A 19,346-nucleotide genomic window follows, 5' to 3' on the forward strand; every position below is an offset into this window, starting at 1 on the left:
AATTTATACATAAGGATACTGTAGTCATTGGTAGTGTACAACCATTTAAAGGTACAGGAAAATCTTTATGTTGGCAGATTTCATGACATACAGGTAGTCCTTGACTTACAAGCATTTGCTTAATGACTCTGCGAAGTTACAACATCACTAAAAAGTGAATTACAACCAGTCTTTGCACTTATGACTGTTGTAGCATGGTCATGTGGTCAAAATTTGTGTGCATGTCAACCAGCATGTATTTATGACAGTTGCAACATCCCAGGCTCATGTGATCACCATTTGCAACCTTTCCAAAGGGCTTCTGACAAGCAAAATTAATAGTGGAAAGCCAGATTTGTTTAACAATTGCATGATTCACTTAACAACTGCAGTGGTTCTTTTAACAATCATTGGGTGCAACTCATTTAACTGCCTTGAATAAATTCTGGTCTTCATTGTGATTGTAAGTTGGGGGCTATCTGTATTAAGAATTTTCAGTGCAGAAGGGAACTTAAAAGTAGAAATGCACGAAACATTTCTGATGTGAAAATAGGGCATTATGACCTTACTTGACACTGTCCAGACAGTTGGTACAACCCTGTAGCATTTCTGGCAAGATCGGAATGGCTGCTGAAAACTAAAATTGCAATGTTTCCAATTTGAAATACCATTACTTAAAAGCCTATGATGATTAGCAATACCTGCCACTGACACAGCAGGATTACTGCAGGCTTGAATACTGAAACAGGGGAATTAAAACCCTTTTTATTGACATGTCTTTGTAATGCTAAGGTACAGGCAGAGGTGTCTCTCTTTGAAAGTCCATTGGGAGCTATTTATGCTCTTTGGGAGCTATTTATGCAATAGCAAAAAGTCTCTGATGAAGGTCACTGGCAGCATTTCCAGTCACACTTGAATGCATTTTTGTAATTTTTCTGTCACTGTTGTATATATTTTTAAAAATATGTATATACTTTCATTTTTTTCAGGCCGAGAACCCATGTGTTCTAGCAATTATTCCATCTGCATGGATCTGTCCTCTGTTCCACCCAGGGAAAAATTATTCCACCAATTATCTTTGAATGATTATTTTAATGTCAGATAGTTGGCTTTCAATGGTGATTCCATGTCATTTATTAATGTAAATGTAATCCTGAATATTCTGAGGACATTTTTTAACCATATGTGGGCAAAGCCTAGTTTATAATGGTGTATTTTCATTATGGAGAGCCTCTGAGAAGAAATGTGCTTTTAAGTATTTAGAAGAACCTTTAAGGGATAAACTTTTGTGTTTTTGTAAACCATTACAGCAATTTACTGCTTTACCTCAATTTCTTTTGGTAATAGAAATCTCTCCCTCTACTCCTGTCTGGTCAATTACCACCAACTTTCTCAGGGGAAAGATAATTCTGTTGTTGCCAATTATTTCAAAGAAACAAATTTCCGTTTTATAGCTAGTAGTCATCTTCGTGTCACTATCTGTGCCATTCAACCATAAACGTCTGTTATATTCCTAAGGGATTTCTGTGGAAGTCATCTTCTGTTGCAGATGGATCAAATCAAACCATTTGAGCAGACAAACAGAGAGATAGGAACCCCCCATCTCACACTCTCCAGCCTCACTTTCCCTTACAGCGGCACGAAAATAATGTCAGGGAGTAAGATCTGTGTGCATGCTAGAAGTGGTGCTTTTGGTATTCTGTGTGTGACACAGCAAAGGATTCCTAGGCATTCCTCTTGGATCTCACATGCTGCTGGTGATCTCACCTCACTGCTTGTGTTGTTTATGCAAGCTGAACGAGCCTGGCAACAAAATGAAAACAACATCCTCACTTTTTAATCACAAATACATCTTAAAGCAAGAACTTTATTAGGCCAAGGTGGAGTTGTAAAATAATCCCAAGAATCTTTACTACATTTAGGTGAGTAAATTGCTTTAAACCCAAACAAAGAAGATGACCTGGGAAGAGGAATAGAATTATTGGGGTTGGTATGCAAAAGTTAAACCACAGTCCTTTTCCTAAAAGAGGGGGGGAAAGGCGGGAGCAGAATTCTTCCTTCTTTGGAAGCCATATTTATCACACTTTGTTTAGGGACCAGGCATCCTACCTTAGAGTTGGTTCAGGCAAGATAATTTGAGAGGACTGTCTGATGACTCTTATGTAGGAATGAGCTATGACCTAATACTGCAGACAGGATGCCACATCCTTACCTCCATCCACGTCTTAATTCAGCTCCCCCCTCCCCCAAGTCCGATCCTTTCTTCCATGTCAGTTGAGTTCACATATTCACCCACCTTTCTCAACAGATGTTGGTGAAATAAATAAATAAGTAAATAAATCAAGCCACCTAACATTTGCCATCCTTCAATGATCGGGGTCAAGTACTCTGCACATGCTCAGGGTTACTTTTTGCTGCCTTCAGCAGACATTGAAGCGAAACCCGGAGACAAATGAAACCGCGCCCTATTTACGGGCTGGAGCCGTGGAGAATTTGCCCAAACCTCCTCCCCCCCACCACCCCCAGGTTTTGCGTAGAGACAGAGGTCGCTGGGCACGCGAAGCTTTCCAGGCTGGACCATTGTGGGGGGAGGGGGGATTGGAGCGGGCTCTGGCGGCGGCAGCGGGGCGTGGACTCCCCATCGGGTCCACCGGTTCCCTCAAGAACGGGATTCGCTGGAAGAGGCGGCGACAGCAGGCGGGACGGCCCCGAAAACGCCCCCGCCCTCGAGGAGGGGGCGGAGTCGATCGGCGAGAAGGGGCTCCCCGATCGACGGTTCTCCGCCGCTGCCAGGCCGGCTAGAGCGCTAAGCTTAGCAGCCGCCAGCCGGGGAGCCCTGCCTATGGCGCAGCGCCTCGCCCTCGCCGAGCAGCCGCGCGCCCTCCGGGCAACAGCACTCGGAAGCGGTTCGGCGTGAGCGGCTCGGCTCGGCTCGTTCCCTGACGGCCGAGAAGGCTGCCCGGGCTTCTTGCCTCGCTCGGGGAGCCGGCGCCGGGCATCCTTTCGTGGCGCTCTGCACCGCGCCGTCCGTGGAGATGCTGCCGCCGAAGAGGGGCCAAGCTTGGCGGCGCAGGAAGGGGCTGCGCGCGGGGCAGCTGTGCCTCCTGGCCTCGCTGCTGGGGCTCCTGCTGCTCGCGTGCGCCCGGGCAGGCCAGCGGGCTGGCCGCTCAGACGCCGCAGCCGGTGAGTGAGAAGAAGCGGGAGGGCGGGGGAAGTGGACCTGCGGGGTCGCGGAGCGGGGAGAAGAAGGGACTCCGGCGGCTGCGAAAGAAACCAACAAGCGGCCCGGGCGGCGTGGAGGTGCTCTGCTGCGGCCCTACCTGCCTGCGGGTTCGGTGACGGGGGAATCCCGCCTGGGGGCTTCTTCCCTCGTGAAGTGCCGCGCTTTCTGTCCTTCGGATGAAAGGAATCGAGCTGCTCGGGTTTCTGGGTTGGGTTCGGGGGAGGGGGCGTCGTCGTCGATTTGCGGGATCGTTCGCCCTTTTCCCAAAGCAAAGGGGTGGGGAGAGCTGTCCCTGCCTCCACAGTCTTTGGGGTGGTCCTCGGGTTCTTTCCTCCTCCGCCACCCTACCTGGCAGGTGCCATTCTATCACGACTCCGGTCTGCAGCCAGGAAACGGGCGTTGCGGGAGCCTTCACTTGTAGGCTGCAGGTTGCTCTGCTTGTAGGCTGCTCTGCTGGCCGAGTCGGGACCGGCGAGCGGGCTCCGCGGTTCTTCCTTTCCTTTCCCCGAAGTTCTCCTGTGCCAGCCCCATTGCCTGCTCCGGCTCCGTCACCGGTCCCAATAATGGGCTTTTTTTCCGCAGAAATATTCCCGGGAGGTCTTCATGAAGAACAGCAGGAAAGAAGTGGTTTGGAGTTTCCACCTGATTTGCCTAATACGTTTAATCACCAACTGGCAAACCGTACTTTAACTTATCATGTTGGGTGACCTCCATCCTGTGAGGGTTCAGTCAATTAAAAGAACCTAGGGAATAGGGCTGAATAAACTGTGTTTCAGTTAACCATCACCTGGGCTGGCCTTTTTGCTTTACTGGCTTCTACATTATCCCCACCTAATAGAACTTCCTCCAGTGACCTAAGGAACTACTGGGCTAAATGTTAAATGGAAAAGCTAGGATTTGGCTTGGATTCCTACAATTGAAGGGCCTGTATGCACATCTCATTGTGGGATTGTAGCCAAACTGCATACATTACCAAACTGACCTTCATTCATCTTCTGATCTAATGCATGCTTTTAGAAGGCTGCAATATTTAAATTGCATTCTTGTACTCACTTTCTGGCTAGAAATATGCCTAGCTGAATTCAGTGGGCCTATTAAGAAGACATGTTTAAGCTTGTGCGGTTAATGAAACCAAATATTAAAAATATCTTTCCAGAGTGTCAATAATGTATCTTTCCTCCAAACAGTAGCTTATGGCTCCATTCTTCCTATCTGCCCCACCCCCATGCCACCTTGACTAGTAGAGAGGGGAGGAAGAAAATAATTTAGTAGGTTCAAGTAATTTCTTCCAGCTTGACAAGGAAAGAGATAATTAGTTTGCCCTTCCTCAATATCATTAAGTTGAGTATTTATGAGTAAGCTGCAGTTTTTCAGGTTTTCTTGGCCTTGGATCGGCAAGACTTATTTTTGTCTAACCTTCGCTAGAGAAACCATACAGACTGAAGTGGTACTGAATAGCAGATAATAGAATAAATAAATAAGCATTTTTTATTTGGAAAGCTCTATGAATAGTTTTATTGACATTTAACTGACTGATAAACTGATTCTTTAGTTAAAATGATAGAATGGATCAATTAATTCTTCACAAATGTACAACATTAAGCTTTTACCATTTCGTAACAATTATTCTTAGCATCTCTGCATTGAGCACATGCATTGCCTTGGATTTTTTTTCAATGGGGCAGTTGATAATGATTCCTTATATGGGCACAGGTGATGGCAGAGAAGGTGTGTCTTTCTTTGTAGGTTCATGACAGAGGTGAGATTTGAACATTTCCATCCATTGCTTAGCTAGTCAACAAGGCTGTTCTTGTTCTACTGTTCTTCTGTTGTATTATTTTTTCAAGTTTAAAATTCCTTGGAACCATGATTTTCTTATGTTATTTCAACAAGCTGGATTTTACAGCCTCACTTGTCATTCTGGACTTTCATAGAAGAATCTGTAATTTCAAGTTGTTTGGCACCACTGTGACAGCCGATCAGCATTTTCAGGAATTACATGTATCTGTTCAACTACGGTTGCAAAACTAGTGGAAAGGCTCTTCATTAGGTTTCTTTTGTAATCCCCCTATGGTGCTGGATTTTGTGAAGGGAAAAGCTGTGTACAATATATCACCTACCTCTGAACAAAGGAAAATCCATCTGCTTATGTTTTATGTTTCATATCATGCATAAGATTCACTGAGTCACATACATAGCCCTGGGAAAGTGAATGGATGAACCTAAGTTAACACTTACATTGTGAAGGCAGTGGAAAACTAAGCAAATGGATCAGAACGAGACTATTTGTCTTGCCGCTGCTAGTGTTACTGTATTCTCTGGAGTTCTTGTTTAACCATTGAGGAACGTGAGGGTGGTCTAGTATGACATAAAACCTGACCTTGATTTGTGTCTTGGAGACCTTATGCCAAACTCTGTTACCTGAAGTAGAAAACATGAGAGATTTTTTCTCCTGTAGTACATATTCATAAAGCTTTGACCATGGGAATGCTTGTGTTAGATTATACTCCACTTACAAGTAGTCCTTGGGTAACAATCATTTGTTTATTCAGTGACCATTCAAAGTTATAATGGCTCTGAATGAAGCTGACTTATGATGAATCCTCACTCCTTTGGCTGTTATAGTGTCCCAGTTTTCAACATTCCCTGCCAACTTCCCAGAAACAAATCAATGGGAATGCTGGCAGGAACTCAGAAGTTGTGATCGTGTCTTTACTTAATGACCAATGTAGTCCTCATTTTACAATATTGTGTTTTCCCAAAAATACAACCTATCACAAAGATAAGTCCTAGCTTGATTTTTATACATGTACCCAATATAAGCCCTACCCCCCAAAAAATAAGCCCTAATTAAGACCCCGCCCACGGGTAAAAATTAAGCTAGGGTGGGGATGGGTGGGTGGAGCTGCTCTGCTACTTACCTTCGGACAGTTGCAGCTAGGCCTCGCACATCCTGACACCTGCCTTGCCGGCCCATTTCTTCTGCAGCTGGCAAGGCCAGAGCTTCGAAGCTCTGTTATCAGGCTTTGCAGAGGCTCTGTTATTCAGGAAAACCTTGCCAGCCTTACCAGCTGCAGAAGAAGAAGTTCATGAAGGCCTCTGACAGAGAAAAGGAGGCCAGGGGTGACATGTGCAAGTAAGGTGAGTCAGTGGATAACATCCCCCCAAAATAAGACCGGATGCATTTTGGGGTGGCAAAAAAATGTAAGACAGGGCCTTGTTTTTGGGAAAACATGGGTAGCAACTGGGACTTAGCAATGTTGGACATATTATGTTGGTTATACTTTATGACTACATCACTTAACAATGGAATTCTTGGTCCCGATTGTTGTCATAACCTAAGGACTGCGTACACTATTCTAGTGCAGAGTAGCACTTTACCTGCAGGCTACCAGTAGACTTGGCACTCCAAAGAACGCACAAGAGGCTCTGATGTCTTTTCAACAAAGCTGTACTGCTACTTGTGAAGGTGCTAATTCCTGGACAGTCCCATACTATTACTGCTTCAATATTAAGGGGTTCAGAGAAGGGGAGGTGGAATCCTACCAAAAAGGGCAGAGAAAGGAAAACTTCTTTCAAAGTTTTTTCGTGTGTGTGTGTGTGTGTGTGTGTGTGTGTGTGTGTATGTGTGAGTGCATGTGTGCATGCCTTTCAGTGAGTCTTTACTCCCGGTATCTGCCTAGTGTCTGCACTATCCTTGTCAAGATTTTTGGAAGTGATTTGCCATTGCCTTCTTCCTTGAGCTCAGAGAAAATGAATTGTCCAAAATCACCCAACTGTGCCTAAGGTTAGACTAGAACTCATGATTTTCTAGCCTAGTGCCTTAACCACTACACAAAACACTCCTGCTTGAGTAGGGGGTTGAACTAGAAGATTTCCAAGGTCCTTCCAACTCTGGTATTCTGTATTGCCTAAGCCTGAGAGAAAGTGATTGTCCCAAATTTATCGAGCTGGCTTTGTACCTAAGGTGGAACTAGAAGTCACAGTTCTAACCTGATGCCTTAACATTACACCAAACTTATATATGTATGTATGTATGTATGCATGCATGCATGTATGTATATGTATGTATGTATGTATGTATGTATGTATGTATGTATGTATGTATGGTATTCAGCCTTGTTCGGGTATTTTCCCACGTCATTATAGTTGTGCTTTTAAAGTTGTAGCAACGTTTCGGCAGAATACAACTTTAAAAGCACAACTATAATGACGTGGGAAAATACCCGAACAAGGCTGAATACCATACATATAAATACCCACAAAAACTTAAGAAAATATATATATATATATATATTTCCCATGTAAGATTGAGAGCATCTTGGCAATGTTTCGACGAGGTCCCACTCACCATCTTCAGGCTGGTGCTTTGGCTTCATGCTTGTGTGAGCAAAGCTTTGCTTGCACAAGCACGAAGCCGAAAGCATCAGCCTGAAGATGACGAGTGGGACCTCGTCAAACGCTGCCAAGATGCTCTGAATCTTACACGGAAAAAGACCTGAACACGCCAAGACCTGCATACCTGTACCCATGAAAATCTACGAATATGTGTATGTATGTGTGTGTGTGTGTGTGTGTGTGTGTGTGTATATATATATATATATATATATATATATATATATATATATATATATATATATGTGGATCTTTGTTATTCGGGTTCTCTCCGCGTAGATTCAAAGTATCTAGGCACGTTTAGGTCCCACTCACCATCTTCAGGCTGGTGCTTTGCTAGTGCCAGTGCAAGCAGTGTTGTGCTGTGGAGACGAAACAAGTACCCGAGAACCTCAGAAAACAAATATATATATATATATATATATATATATATATATATATATATATATATATATATATATATATATATATATATATATATATATATATATATATATATATATATATATATATATATATATATATATATGGTGTTGGCTTGGTTCGGAGTATTTTCCCACGTCATTGTAGTTCTTTTAAAGTTGTAGCAACGTTTCAGCAGAATCTCATCTGCCATCATCAGGCTTCTGTATTGTGTCCGTCTGTGAGTCAGACTTTTACAGTAGTTTCAGATTTGAATTTGGGGCAGCCTATTGCTGTGCCAGAATGGTTTTTTCTTCATCCTGATTGGTTGGGAGTCTTGGTCTGTGTTTATTGGTCTCGGAGTTTGCTGTGTTCTGCTTGATTGGTGTCTCTAATATCTTCTGTCTGTTTTTGGCTCTTTTTGTATCTTGATTGGCTGGCAGCATTGTGTTGCTTTAATGGAGGCCTTTAGTGCAGCTTGGCTTCGGGTAAATGGACGGCTATCATTAGTAGCAACACAATCAGCAATCAGCAAAAAGCAACAGACAGTATATACTTCGGATATGGCGATGACAGATGTCTGCTACACTAAAGAACACACACACACAGCCCCATACACATACACTTGAAAACATACACACACACACACACACACACACACATATACACTGCTCAAAAAAATAAAGGGAACACTTAAACAACACAATGTAACTCCAAGTCAATCACACTTCTGTGAAATCAAACTGTCCACATAGGTAGCAACACTGATTGACAATCAATTTCACATACTGTTGTGCAAATGGAATACACAACAGATGGAAAGCATAGGCAGTTAGCAAGACATCCCCAATAAAGGAGTGGTTCTGCAGGTGGTGACCACAGACCACTTCTCAGTTCTTATGCTTTCTGGCTGATGGTTTGGTCACTTTTGAATGCTGGCGGTGCTTTCACTCTAGTGGTAGCATGAGGCGGAGTCTACAACCCACACAAGTGGCTCAGGTAGTGCAGCTCATCCAGGATGGCACATCAATGCGAGCTGTGGCAAGAAGGTTTGCTGTGTCTGTCAGCGTAGTGTCCAGAGTATGTAGGTGCTACCAGGAGACAGGCCAGTACATCAGGAGACGTGGAGGAGGCCGTAGGAGGGCAACAACCCAGCATCAGGACCACTACCTCCACCTTTGTGCAAGGAGGGACAGGAGGAGCACTGCCAGAGTCCTGCAAAATGACCTCCAGTGGGCCACAAATGTGCATGTGGCTGCTCAAATGGTCAGAAACAGACTCCATGAGGGTGGTATGAGGGCCCGACATTCACAGGTGGGGGTTGTGCTGACAGCCCAACACCTTGCAGGACGTTTGGCATTTGCCAGAGAACACCAAGATCGGCAAATTAGCCACTGGGGCCCTGTGCTCTTCACAGATGAAAGCAGGTTCACACTGAGCACATGTGACAGACGTGACAGGGTCTGGAGACGCCGTGGAGAACATTCTGCTGCCTGCAACATCCTCCAGCATGACCAATTTGGCAGTGGGTCAGTAATGGTGTGGGGTGGCATTTCTTTAGGTGGCCGCACAGCCCTCCATGTGTTCGCCAGAGGTAGCCTGACTGCCATTAGGTACCGAGATGAGATCCTCAGACCCCTTGTGAGCGGTTAGCCCTGGGTTTCTCCTAATGCAAGACAATGCTAGACCTCATGTGGCTGGAGTGTGTCAGCAGTTCCTACAAGACAAAGCCATTGATGCTATGGACTGGCCCGCCCGTTCCCCAGACCTGAATCCAATTGAGCACATCTGGGACATCATGTCTCGCTCCATCCACCAACGCCACGTTGCACCATAGACTGTCCAGGAGTTGGGGGATGCTTTAGTCCAGGTGTGGGAGGAGATCCCTCAGGAGACCATCCGCCACCTCATCAGGAGCATGCCCAGGTGTTGTAGGGAGGTCATACAGGCACATGGAGGCCACACATACTACTGAGCCTCATTTTAACTTGTTTTAAGGACATTACATCAAAGTTGGATCAGCCTGTAGTGTTTTTTTCCACTTTAATTTTGAGTGTAACTCCAAATCCAGATCTCCATGGGTTGTTAAATTTGATTTCCATTGATAATTTTTGTGTGATTTTGTCAGCACATCCAACTATGTAATTAACAAAGTATTTAATAAGAATATTTCATTCATTCAGATCTAGGATGTCTTATTTTTGTGTTCCCTTTATTTTTTTGAGCAGTGTATATGCATGGTATCATGCCAATAAATACAGGCAGGTATCGGCCAGTGAACCAGACATTGCGATAGTAGACAAAGACGGAAGGACAGTAGTGGTGATAGAGGTAGTGGTGCCAAGTGACAGCAACATTAGGTAGAAGGAACACGAGAAGTTTGAGAAGTAGCAGGGCCTGAAGGAGGAACTAGAGACAATGTGGAATATAAAAGTAGTCCCAGTGGTTGTGGGACCATTTGAGGCTATGACTCCTAAACTGAAGAGTGGATCCAGCAGACTCAGGAACAGCATCAGAGCCCTCTGTCAAGAAGAGAGCAGTGCAAAGAACAGCTTAGATCAGGGGTGTCAAACTCAAGGCCTGCCGGTTGGATTCATCCTGTGAGGTACTTAGATCTGGTCGGTGGGGTTGCCCTGGAAACAGCAAAGGACTGGCCCACATGTGCCCCCCCCCCCGGCTCCATTTTCACTGGCAGAGGGCTGCAGGAGGAGGCGTCACGTATGTTTTGCCTCATATCTTCATTTTCAGAAGAGTTAGTTACTGTTCATTTTTTAAAAAGATTAAACCTAGAACCCATGGCCTATGGATCAGTTATTAGGGAAGCTTTGGCATGTTTCAATACCCAATGCCCATCTGGATTCAGTAGGTGCGTATATTGTAGCAGTCTAATGTGCCAAAGTCTTCATTAGAAGAAACAATTTATCTGAGTCACCTCTACTGTACATATGTTTCAGTCTGTTCAATGAATATTTATGTATTTCAGAATAGGATCCATTACAGATTGAAATGCTGCATTTGGTAGGGCCAGGAACTACCATGTAGTTTTTCAGTGAGAACTTTCAACGACCTGAGAAACTTAGCATTATTACTTTATCATGACTAAAAGTAAATCTATACTGTAAGAGCTTCTTTTAAAATTGGGAAAGTATATCATTTTGGAAATTGTTCCCACCACATGCTACAAATAACTGGCTTTGTAAAAATTATAATCTACCCTTTGCTAAATAATTATACATAACATGCTTTTGTCAGAATAAACATTGAAAAGAGATAGTTTATGATGTTTCAAGGTAAAGGCCAAATAAAGTGTTTATGGAGAATAAGAACTTGAAAGTATTGCTATCATAAATATCATAGCTATATACTTCAGTATCAGAGGTGATATTCAGCAGGTTCTGACCAGTTCTGGAGAACTGGTAGCAGAAATTTTGAGTAGTTCGGAGAACTGGCAAATATCACCTTTGACTCTGACTGGCCCTGCCCCCATCTATTCGCTGCTTCCCAAGTCCCAGCTGATTGGCTGGGTCTTCTTTTGTTGCCCTGCACAGGAGAACGGAGCTGGAAAGCAGGTTAGTGGGGTAGGGAGGGAATGGGATTTTGCAGTATCCTTCCCCTGCCACGCCCACCAAGCCACGCCCACAGAACCAGTAGTAAAAAAGTTTGAATCCCACCTCTGTTCAGTATGTATATAGTCACATCATTTGGATTCCAAAAGATATTCTATTACACCATTAAATAACAAAAGAAATTATAATTTTGCTTAATTATTCCCGAATCAGAGAAGTGTAACAAAAAAAACCTTCTTAGTGCCGCACCTCCAGAGCAGCCCCGCCAGCAGCAGCTGCAGCAACGCAGCCGAGCCATCCGCCAGCCGAGCCCCACAGGCATGGGGGAGAAAGCGGGCACCAGAGTTTTCAAAAAGTCCAGCCCCAACTACAAACTCACTGTTTGTAGGAAAAAAGTACTTTTTCAAAGGCTGCTTCTTGGCACGCAGCGCTGCTCAGCTGTCCAGGCACCAGGCTGATGACGATTTACAGGCGCATAGGCAGCGGTGCAGGGAAGCACATCGTAAATCACCGAACCTCGTAAAATCACTGAACCGGTAGTTAACCCTGTTGGATCCCGCCCCTGGTCCTTCACCTACATTTTAAAAATGAATGTGTGAAATTATATATAAATTAAGTAATGATATGTGAAAGAGCAACATGTAGAAAGGCAAAAAAGTGCTTCTCAGATATAGGTATCTCACTATTATAAGATCAGCAAGAGTTTATTTGAAATTTGGGGATATGGAATCTGCAGTACTGTAGCTTGCCTTGCCAATTTTGGTGAGGGCATGGTTTTCTTCTTTTGAATTAGCATCTTTCACCAAGTCAAATCCAAATCCAGATCAAATTCAAAAGAGAAATTTTAAAAAAAAACCAAAGAAGGAAACAAAAAGACCACAACCCATCCCCTCCAGCAGCCAGCATTCAGATAAACCAGGATCAATGCCTGACAAAAAATCAGGCAGAAAAAAATACCCTAATCAAGAAACCATCAAAGTTATTCCTGATTGGTTTTTGAAGTTGCCAATCTTGGGGGCTACTGACAAAATAAATAAAAGACACAAAGCACAAACTGGGCCAAACAATCAGTGAATAGTTTGCTGTTCTGAAAAACTGCTTAAGTATGGTAAACCAAAATCCAAACACAATTAATTGTAGCTTAATGTGATGGATGAATCTAAATCCTGACTCTGCCTGGTTTTTCCCTTGCTTGATAAACTGTGATTAAAACAAATCCTGGATTATATGCACATATTAAAATATTGTGGTTTCAACCACAACAAACCACATCAACAAACCACATCAATCTTTAGCATTATGAGTGAGCCAGGCCAATATTTATAAGCTGCCATGGGAACTTAAATTCTCATACTGGAGGATGAGTCTGTACTTGTGGAAGCTTCCCCTGCCAGGTACACCTGCCAATACATAACAAGGCTACCTCGGCTGTGAAAGAAACTGTATGACATTGGTGCCACCAATAATAACGTATACTCCAGTGTTAAAACATGAAACATCAACTTTTAACTGTGGGGATTATTATGGCAGATAAAGATTATTTGCATATAGGGGTAGTTGGGCAGACAAATACTATAATCAACTACATAAATAGATATGACTGCTTTTCACTAAGTTAGAATTCGCTGTTTCTATCAGTTGTCTTCAACCTTTCTCCATAAGTGGTCTTGATACATTGACACATCCTGCTGAAGTGTCTAATTTTGTCTCTTTGATCTAAGGTGTCACATTTCTGACATCTCTGTTTCAATGCATTCTTTAGCATAAATTCTTTAATCATTCTTCAAAGGGCCGCTATCTTGTTAATTCTTCCTGTCTTCTAAATTGTATACATGTTGTATTGAATTCTTTTTATTATCTAGATGGAACATTTGTGTTGTACACTTTCCCCTAGAAGTTTACAAAAAGCTACATGGAATTATTTCATCATCACAATAATCCAAATATTTCCTGAGAGTTACCCAGTAGACTTTATGACTTTGTAAAAATTCCAACCCAGGCCTTTCTAGTCTACTTTCTAATCTTTTGTCCCCTACTCATATGGTGTCGTTTTGTTGAAAAAGACTTGAAAAAGCTAAGCTTTCTTGTTCTCATACAAGTGTAGAAACCGTAATGTAGAAATCAAGTAGCCATAATAATCCCCACAGTTAAAAGTTGATGTTTCATGTTTTAACACTGGAGTATACGTTAATATTGGTGGCACCAATGTCATATAGTTTCTTTCACAGCTGAGGTAGACTTCCTGTCTCTGGAACTTCTCTGGAGGTTTTTTTTCCTCCTTTGCTGGTACATTGCTTGTGTTGAGTGACCATTCAAAGTTACAATGGCCCTGAAAAAAGTGACTTATGACCATTTTTCACACTTATGACTGTTGCAGCATCCCCACAGTCATGAGAGGACAGGCGAGGAGATGCGTGCCTCAATGTGAGTGATGTTGAGTTGGCCATGCCCAGCCAGTCACATGACCACCAAGCCATGCCCACCAACTAAGCCACGCCCACAGAACCAGTTGTTAAAAAATTTGAATCCCACCCCTGATCGTAAGGATAGAAGTGACAAAGTTACAGTCATACAGTCACAAGTGGGAGGGGATGGGTGATAAGGAGTGATGAGAAGATTAACAGTAATAGTAGTGCAGACTTTGTAATAGTTGAACCAAGTTGAGGGAATTATTTGTTTAGCAGAGTGAAAAAACTTAGAGACAACTCAACACTGTAGGTGCTGTTGCATTCTAGACCAGATGTAACTTCTTTGTGGTCTTCATGTACAGCCCCATATATTTTTGGTATATGAAGCATTAGATTTGCTGTATAGGTTGATTATCCAGAAATGAATATGGAACTGCTGTTAGAAAATACTACAGCTTTCATTATTGGTGGTTCATAACTGTCTGTTCCTTCCTACAAATATTGGGCTAAGGCAGTGAGATCATTTCTGGGAATGATCTATGTTAATGATAGGATTGAAATATCGTTGGTATAGAACCATGATGGTGAACCTATGGTACGTGAACCAGAAGTGGCAGGCAGAGCCATCTCTCCGGGCACGCCAGCTGTTTCCCTATGTTCTGGATTCCGGCACGTCTTCGCACACGTGGGAGCGCTAGAAACAGGAAAAGCAGCTCCCCAGCACTCATGTGGGCACCAGCCAGCTGGTCTTCGCGTGTGCATGCGTGTTAGAAACTGGAAGACCAGCGCGCATACGCACCCCCTGGGAGCTGCTCTTCTGGTTTCTGGTGCGCACGTACGCACACGCGTGTTTCAGCACTCGGTGCCTTTTTGGCACGTGCATGCTCCCGTTTTGGCGCTTGGTGCCAAAAAGGTTAACTACCTCTGATATAGAGTAAGACAGGCAGATGTTTTTCAAACAGTTTTGGGCATGCAAATCAATTCCAAATCAATGTTTAATTGGTCAGTGTGTTATGTGTTTATGTGTGTGTATAAGTGTATTTTTGTGGGTGCATCTATCCATCCATCCATCCATCCATCTAATGTCTGTCTGTCTGTCTGTCTGTCTGTCTGTCTATCTATCTATCTATCTATCTATCTATCTATCTATCTACCTATCATCTACTATCATTTATCTTTCTCACATTTAGGGGCCAAGAAACATCTTATTCTTACTCCTTTTGTAATTAAATTTAGATTTAACAAGTGTCCAATGCAACTAAACATAATATTGATACGAGAAAAGTTATATTTTCACATGATTAAGAACATGTTTATCAGTAGTTGAGTTTGAAGCATGTTGTATAAGAGGAGTCAAAGCAACTCTGAAATTCAGGAAGATACAAATATCAAACATGAATACAGAGTACACAGTAAATTTATGTTTATAAACATAAATAAAGGGGGGTTGTATTTTCTGTTCTTCCCATATACATATATATTGTTACCTGAATATGCACAAACATATAGGCATGTGTTTATTTTAATAGGCTCTATTACACAAAATATATGTCACAATCTGCCATAAATAGAAGCCATATGAAAGGAAAGTCACAAGGTCACAGAGTAATGTAGCAGTTATAAAGAGAAATGTTATGATCTCTCAGATTTGATCATGCAGCCTATTGACAGCCCCACAGAGAAGTGTCCTATCACCTGACTTGAACAACAGTCTCCCAAGTGAAGCTTCTATACTATCCTTCTATTCTATAGTGCTTGGGGGGGAGAGTTGGATAAGATGACCTACAAGGTCCCTTCCAACTCTGTTAATACTGTTAATACTAGTGATAGGGTGATATGATTGGGAGCATCAGGGAAATCAGGAGATCCAGGCAGTTCAAAGATTTATTGCAATCTTAAGCTGTCTACAAGAATGACCAAAGAAAATTGGCAGAGGATAAATGTAGAGTGACTTCAAGATGGGCTGGATTTAGATCTCTTGTTGGTGCAAAGGGACTCATGATATGTTTGACCCCTCCCTCAGGCTCAGCCTAGTCATCTCCTAAACATCTATTGTGCCTAATGTGGGGACATGGAATAGATGTTTATTAATTCAGAAGTTTTCTTATTGGAAACAATAGTAAATACCTTTCTTGGATTAAGTATTTAGTTATTCTGTTGATGAAAAGTAGGTGTAGTTTGAAAGTGTGCAATAAGCTTTGCCCCTAAATCCAACTTTGGCCGCCTGTGGAGTTTCCTTTGCTAAAAAGCTGGGACATTCTCTCTTACCATTTTGTACTGGGAAAAATTAAAAAAAACATCTGTAAGTTTACAATAAGCATAACAATATTTTCAAAACATAAACTACTACTTTATGTATCCTGCATCTTCAAAACACAGCCCTGCCCTACTCCTTAATTCCCCTTAAAATGCATACCGCAAAATATGAGACTAGGCATGTGTGCTCCTGTCTCAGGTTTCTGTGCTGAAGCAATGGCTCTGCCCCATTTCTAATGGATTTTCACATCTGCAGCAAGTTGATGGCAGAATGTTCTGGTGATACATCCGGAAAATTCTGACCGTGCTCCTTGTAATTTTAGTATTTTATCAGGGAAACTCTGCCTATAGCCTGGAACTTGATCCTGGCAGGGGTCAAGGTTGCTTCAACCTTCTATCTTTCTGAAGTTGGTAAAATGAAGACCCAGATTGTTGGGGGGCAATATGTTGACATTATAAACCACCCAAAGAAGGGATCCCCAACCACCAGTCCGTAGACTGGCACCAGTCCATGGCATACCAACAAGCAAAGGCCCATTCATGGAATGCAGGCAGCATCCATTCACAGGATGCACCTTTGGTCCGCGGAAAAATCTCTCTCCATGGAACTGGTCCCTGGTGCCCAAAAGCTCGGAGGCCACTGCTATGTGGCAGTATATAAGTCTAAGTGCTATTGCTATGATCATAGTATTATTTTATTACCTGATACTATGCTGAAATCTGCAGGACTTCACTCAAAGCTAGTCCAGTCATAATGTAAGATGATGACATGAATCAAAGGTGGGTAGACTCTGAATCAAATTAGTACTTACAAGCCCAGGACCCAGAAACCTGAGTCAGGTGAACAAGCCATTCTCCTAGAATTAAAGGATTCTGGATCCAGCAATATTTTTTTTTTTAGCTGAACATTATCAGCTCATCATCTTTCAATTTCAAATGTCTCTCCTGGGTCCCCCATTTTTTTATTTCAGCTGCATAATTTATGCAAAATGTGAACATGGGGGAACTTGTTGAAGCACGATGTCTGAATATGGCTTCAGTATACTGAATACCATTCCTGATATTTGGTAAGCTTGTGAATTTTAATTATGAGGCATGCAACTGAAAGACATTACACAGATTTCCTTTTTTGGGCACAGAGCAAGTGGTTTGATGGAGAGTGTTTGCTGAGAGGGATGCTTGCTCCCAGCTGTTTGAATCTCTTTGGAGGGGTTTTGTGTTTTGCTTTGAGCATACACATCTGTTTTTTCAAAGGACCTCACTGTTTAAAATGACATCTTCATAAATAAAAAGCATTACTTGGGACTGGCTGTCCTGCACAAAATTAAAATAAAACTATTTTCGACCAGATGAATTTTCCATATATTAAAAATGAAGTGTTCTGGCTGCTGGTGAGTGATTGCCTTGCATCTCAAGTAGGACTCAGTCCTAGTCTCTGCAACGTTTTGATTTTAACTAGAAATGTTGGGGATTAAATTTGAATTTATTAGATACAGAGTTTCAAGTCCACTGATGGATTTCTCAGAGCATGCTGTCAACTCATAAAACATTTTGTGTATACATTTTATAGTTGTCAACAGAAAGAAGGGGGCAGTTTCAAAGAGCAGGCAGCAGAGTGGAATCGAAAGTACATTCCATTCATATTTTCTTCAGAGACTGATTAGAGGACTGAAGCTTCTGCTGCACAAAAATCTAACGGGAGAGCAAGATTGATGACTCTTGTCTATGGACGTGTTTCGTTGGATGATACACCCAGAAGGATGGGGGGAAAAGCAGGATCAAGGGTGACAGTGAATTACGTATCTCAGAGTCGGCTACGCCCAGGCTAATGCTGGCATGTTAACTTCTAATAAATCCTTTCAAGTTTTGTGAGTGTGGCTCGAGGCTCATGATTTAATTGGAGTAACTGCTGGAATCCTGACATTTGTGCCACCCGCCGCCCCCTTACCTGCACTGCGCGCCTCCCAGCTGATTTTCAGCCACTTTGAGGCCTTTTTTGGCCTCCCAGAAGCTTGAGGAAAGCCTCTGCAGCCTTTGGTGGCCAAAAAATGGGCCCATTTCGTCACTTCCGGTATTTCCGGAAATACCGGAAGTGATGAAATGGGTCTGTTTTTCGGCCTGCAAAGGCTGCAGAGGCTTCCTTCAAGCCTCTGAGAGGCTGAAAAAGGCCTCAAATGGACCGAAAATCAGCTGGGAGGCACATGCATGCGCAGTGCAGATAAGTTTGGCTGGGGCTCGCGTGCCCGCACAAATGGCTCTGCATGCCACCTGTGGCACACATCCCATAGGTTCGCCATCACGGCACTATAGCATCTCTGATAGATGATCACCCAGTGTCTGGCTGAACATCTCTAGAGAAGGAGAACTGAACACGTCATGTAGCAGTCAAAAAATTCCTCTGTATGTCTACCCTAAATGTACCTCCCTATAGTTTTAATTCTTTGGTTCTAATCCTGCATTCAGAAGCAACAAGACAGTGGCTGTATTCTCTATTTTATATGACAAATTTTTAGGTATTTGAAGTCTGCTGTCATATTTTGCTGTACTCATCTTTTCTATAGGCTAAATTTACTCAGATCCTTTGATTATTCTTCATGGCATTTCATTCCAGCCCTATCAGCTTACCTCCTCTGAAGTTGCTTCAATTTATCACTGTCATTTTTAACTGGGCATAGTCTCCCCAGGGCACAGTTGAGTGGAACAATTGCTTCCTGTGGTCTGGATTCTGTGCTCCTTTTAATGGACCTCAAGATAGTATTTGTCTTTTTAGAAACTATATCACACTTCTGGCCCATGTTTAATAGAATAGAATAGAATAGAATAGAATAGAATAGAATAGAATAGAATAGAATAGAATAGAATAGAATAGAATACTTTTATTGGCCAAGTGTGATTGGACACACAAGGAATTTGTCTTGGTGTAAATACTCTCAGTATACATAAAAGAAAGGATACATTCATTAGGAGTCGAAAATCATAAGGTATGACACTTAATAATAGTCATAAGCAATCAATCATACTAGGAAACAGTCAATATAAATTGTAAGTATACAAGCGACAAAGTTACAGTCATACAGTCACAAGTGAGAGGGGATGGGTGATAAGGAGTGATGAGAA

General features: G+C 42.6%; 1 protein-coding gene across 3 annotated transcripts in view; it reads left to right on the forward strand.

The window, feature by feature from the left end:
- Positions 1-2,578: 2,578 nt before the first annotated feature.
- The window catches only part of SLC24A3 (solute carrier family 24 member 3), a 183,567-nt gene continuing 166,799 nt past the window's right edge, over positions 2,579-19,346 (forward strand). For all 3 annotated transcript variants that reach the window (XM_026672544.2, XM_087961079.1, XM_087961080.1), the window contains exon 1: positions 2,579-3,162. In XM_026672544.2, the coding sequence (XP_026528329.2) occupies positions 3,015-3,162 (148 nt within the window). In that variant the 5' untranslated portion in view covers positions 2,579-3,014. The remainder of the gene's footprint in view (positions 3,163-19,346) is intronic.

This window comes from Notechis scutatus, chromosome 3, assembly GCF_049901735.1.
Source record: "Notechis scutatus isolate UNSWTSFEM ecotype Mainland chromosome 3, rNotScu1.2, whole genome shotgun sequence".
Classification (NCBI taxonomy): domain Eukaryota; kingdom Metazoa; phylum Chordata; class Lepidosauria; order Squamata; family Elapidae; genus Notechis; species Notechis scutatus.